The sequence below is a fragment of the Conger conger genome, chromosome 13 (assembly GCF_963514075.1).
Source record: "Conger conger chromosome 13, fConCon1.1, whole genome shotgun sequence".
NCBI lineage: Eukaryota > Metazoa > Chordata > Actinopteri > Anguilliformes > Congridae > Conger > Conger conger.
Window position 1 is genome coordinate 36,993,159 of NC_083772.1, and position 4,105 is coordinate 36,997,263.

Here is a 4,105-nt window from a genome sequence, read left to right on the forward strand (position 1 = left end):
GCACGCAGAAATTGCGAAGACATACCCCCTTAACGTGGACAAAGATAACCCCTTATCAAGTAGGCTCTGCACAAAGTTGAGCACTACGGATACAGGGCACACCAGGGGGTCCTGAGAGCGTTCGAGACACCAAGTCTCGAAGGCCTCCCATCTGCCTTTATAAGCCATTGTAGTATAGTATTTACAGCTGCCTCGCTCAATCCCATGTTCACAAGCCTGCTCCTAACAGGGGCCAAGCCGTGAGGAGCAGCCTGCTTGGGTGGGGATGAAAAATGGTCCCCGCCCCCTGAGACAGGAGGTCCCGGCGCTGGGGAAGTCGCCACGGGACGTCGGTCAGCAGCAGGGCTACATCGGCCATCCACTGTTTGTGCGGCCAATCTGGCGCGATCAAAATCAGGGGTTTCCTCTCCTCTCTCGCTTTGGCTAGTACCTGCGGTACCAGACCAAAGGGAGGGAAGGCATAAAGGAGGCCCTTGGGCCAGCAATGGGCTAGCGCGTCCACTCCCAGTGGGGGCGAGCCGGTTGCTGTCATCGCAAACCATAATGGGCAATGCGCATTCTGTCGGGAGGCGAATAAATCCACTCTCGCTTTCCCAAAGCGTGACCACACCTCCGCTACCACGAGTGGGTGAAGACACCACTCTAGGGGGGAGGGACCGCCCCGAGACAAGAGGTCTGCGCCGCAGTTCAGCTGCCCCGGGACGTAGAGCGCCCGTAAGGAGCGAACTCGCGGGTATGCCCAAGTCCAGATCCTCACCGCCAGCCGGTGTAGATGTGGACATTTGGTGCCGCCCTGTCGGTTTACGTAAGCGACTGTCGCTTTGTTGTCGCTTCTGATTAGAACGTGTCTGCCCCGAAGAAGGGGTTCGAAACGTTGTAATGCAAGCCATACTGCTGTGATCTCCAGCACATTGATATGAGGCAGAGGAGGGTTCCACAACCCGCTCGCCATCATTCCATTGCAGACCGCCCCCCACCCCTTGGTGGAGGCGTCTGTGTATACAGGGACATGAGTGGAGATAGCGCCCATTGGCACACCGACACTCAGCATTCGCCCATCTCGCCAGTGCGAGAGTGCTCTCACAACCGACTGCGGAATGCGAAACAGCTTTGCGCGGTCTCTCATTGGATCGAAATGCATTCGCTTGAGCCAGAGTTGCACCGGTCTCATGCGTAGCAATCCCAACGGAACCACGGCGATTGCTGCCGCCATTAAACCCAACAGGCGCATAATCGTGATTCCACTGATGCAGCGACCTGGGAGAAATCGGCAAGCGTGGCCTCTCAGGGAAGCAATTCTCTCCTGAGAGAGACGCGCCGTCATTGACAATGAGTTCAGCCGGAGCCCTAGGTACTGAACACACTGGCTCGGGGTGAAAACACTCTTGTCGCGGTTGATGGTGAAACCCAATCCTTCGATGTGGGTTATCAGCATCTCTGTGTGTTTCGCAGCCAACTCCCTGGAAGGGGCTAACACAAGCCAGTCGTCCAGATACGTTAAAACACGTATGCCCTGTTGTCGCAACGGGGCGATAGCAGCCCGCGCCACCATTTCGAAGGTGCGGGGTGCCAGGGACAGACCGAATGGGAGTTTGGTAAATTCGTACGCTCTTCCCAGAAAAGCGAAACGAAGGTACTGCCAATGGCGCTGCACAATGTTCACATGGAAGTAAGCGTCTTTTAAATCTACGAGCGTGAACCAGTCCCCTTGGCTGATTGAGCTCATTACGCGCTTGTGCGTTAGCATCTGAAAACGTCGTTTCACCAAATGACGGTTCAGAGCTCGCAGGTCCAGTATTGGTCTCACACCGCCGTCTTTCTTTGGAACGAGGAAATAAAGGGAATAAAACCCTCGCATTTCGTCGTGTTTGGGGACTAGGCGGATCGCGCTTTTTGCCAAGAGAGTCTCTATCTCTTGGGAAAGTGCGCTGTTTAGATGCAGGGGCATATTTGTTTCCCTTACTCCTACAAAAGGAGGAGGGGGGACAGCGAACTGTAACGCGTAGCCCGCTCTGATTACAGTACTGAGCCATGGCGTCAGCTTGCACTTCCGAGTCCAAGCACAAAGGTTGAACGCGGACCTGGTTGAAAGCAGTGCAGACTGTACCACGGGCTTCTGAATCTGCAGAAGCCCGGCTCTTAAGTGGGGGCGGGGTCGAATTCGAGCCAGCGACCTGGTGCTTATCTGTGATAGGCCGACGTAGAGTCCTGGCCGGCTTCGATTCTGAGCCGGCGAGGACTCCAATACTGCCTGAATGTCGGGGAAAAAGGCCCCTTTTGACTGAGAAATCACCAAGCGCTGATGCCAGCTTTGAGGCAGAGGGCAAGGGAAATGTTTGTGTAACAATAGGGGGAGTGTGCTTCGTGACTGTAAGGGCGAAACTCGCTCCCGAGTAGGCGCTAGTAAAGTCAGTGATACAGGAGGGGTGTCCGGTCCACTCGACCGGATCGCCTCTATGACACTCTCCCGCGGAGATTCAGGAACGCTTCTGGGCATTCGATTGAGGCGGGTGAGCCCTGGGTGCAGCAGGGTTGAACGGCTTCGTCCAAGCCTTGCCGCTAGCAATAGTGGTAGCGTCTCTACGGCCACCGGGCTGCTCCTCAATTGAGCGCCGGGCTGACGACACAGGAGTGCGGCGAGTCTTAGACCACGAACGGCGATCCTGGCGTCTTGCATCTGAAGCAAGAGGCAGGTGCTTCTGCAGAGTGGGTCTCTCCTCATCCAGTCGCTTAAACCTCGCTATCGCTTCGGTCACCGCTGGACCGAAGAGACCGTCGAGAGAGACTGGGGCATCGAGGAGGGGGACCTTGTCCGCTTCAGGGAGTGCCGAGTTCGCTAGCCATAAGTGCCGGAGAGAGGCTACACTCCAGCCCATAATCCGTCCAAAATCCTGTGCCAACCCCTGGGTGAGGTGCAGGATTGCGCCCGCATTCTTCCTCAGCTCGGCAGAAACATCATCTGCGAGGGAGGAAGTAAGGGACTCGATCAAGTTCGTCTGTGCTATCGCTAGGATAGCAAGATTGTTCGTTGCATCGGCGCCTTGGGAACCGCAGATAAACGAACGTTCAGACAAGGCAGCTGATATCTGCCCAGACCGAGTGGGAAGGTTAGGCTTCCTTGCGCTCCACCTTGCTGTGGGGGCGAGGAGATGAGTAGCCAAGGAATCTTCAAGTCGCGGAACCCCCTCCGTCTGAAGCTTTTGTCGGCCTGACACCACCGTGAAAGGCGAAAAAGACACTACCGGGGCTTTCGTAGAGAAAGGCTTATCCCAGGTTAGCTGCACGTAGTGCTGCACAGACGGGCAGACGGGGGTCGGTTGCACACCGTGCCTCGGTGTGTCGCGCCTGTACACTGGAGCCACCAGCTGGTTTACAGGCGCTGCAGGAGGAGGGAGCCAGGGGAGCTCCGCTCTGGTCGCCGCCGCTTTCATCACGACCGGAAAGTCTTTCAACAGGGAGGGGTGGTGCTCCAACTCACCCGTCGCCGTTGGGATAGCGACAGAGCCGGAAGGCTCCAAACTGTCGTCTGGAAGCATCTCCTGGTCACTAGAGTGGAGAAGGAGGTCGTCGTCCTCGTCCCCAGAGCTGTTAGCGAGGGTCAGGAGCGCCTCTTCCAGATGGGCCGTGTCAGACGGAACCCTGCCATCGCGCAGGTTCGGTCTGTCCTCCTGAGAGTGCATGGCAAAAGGCTCCGGGAAGTCAGCCCAACTGGCGTCTTCGCGGTGCATGCTTGCCCGGCGCAGTAGCTCCTGCGCCCCGAGTGCAGCGCAGGCGGTGCAGGTCACCTTAGTTAAGGCCGCGAGAGCATGGGTCTCGCCGAGACACATAACGCAAGCAGTGTGAGGGTCCGTACCCTCCACGGCTGCGTCGCACCCTTGGCACCGCTTCATGGCGAATCTTCGAGCTTGACGTCGTCTAGCGAGGGCCTTTGAGTCGGGAAAAAAAGCTCCTTCCTCACAGCGGCGCGTTTCTGCTCGCAGACGAAGAACTTCGGCGTGGTAGAAACGTAAGTCTCCAGCTAGGTTGCTAACCTTGCGCTGAAAATTTGAGAAGAAAGAATGACGGCCTGCGATGTCGCTTATATAGCCACCGTATGCAAATTCGG

The 4,105-nt window shown here is 57.0% G+C and overlaps 1 protein-coding gene across 1 annotated transcript; it reads right to left on the reverse strand.

The window, feature by feature from the left end:
- Positions 1–292: 292 nt before the first annotated feature.
- LOC133107563 (uncharacterized) lies at positions 293–3,890 on the reverse strand (the record flags this gene model as incomplete). The annotated part of the gene is made up of 6 exons (XM_061216554.1): positions 3,548–3,890; positions 2,808–3,040; positions 2,420–2,617; positions 2,108–2,281; positions 1,582–1,819; positions 293–1,257 (listed from the first exon to the last, which is right to left on the reverse strand). Coding segments are annotated over exons 1-6 (2,151 nt in total), but the record flags the coding sequence as incomplete, so codon positions are not given.
- Positions 3,891–4,105: the final 215 nt, after the last annotated feature.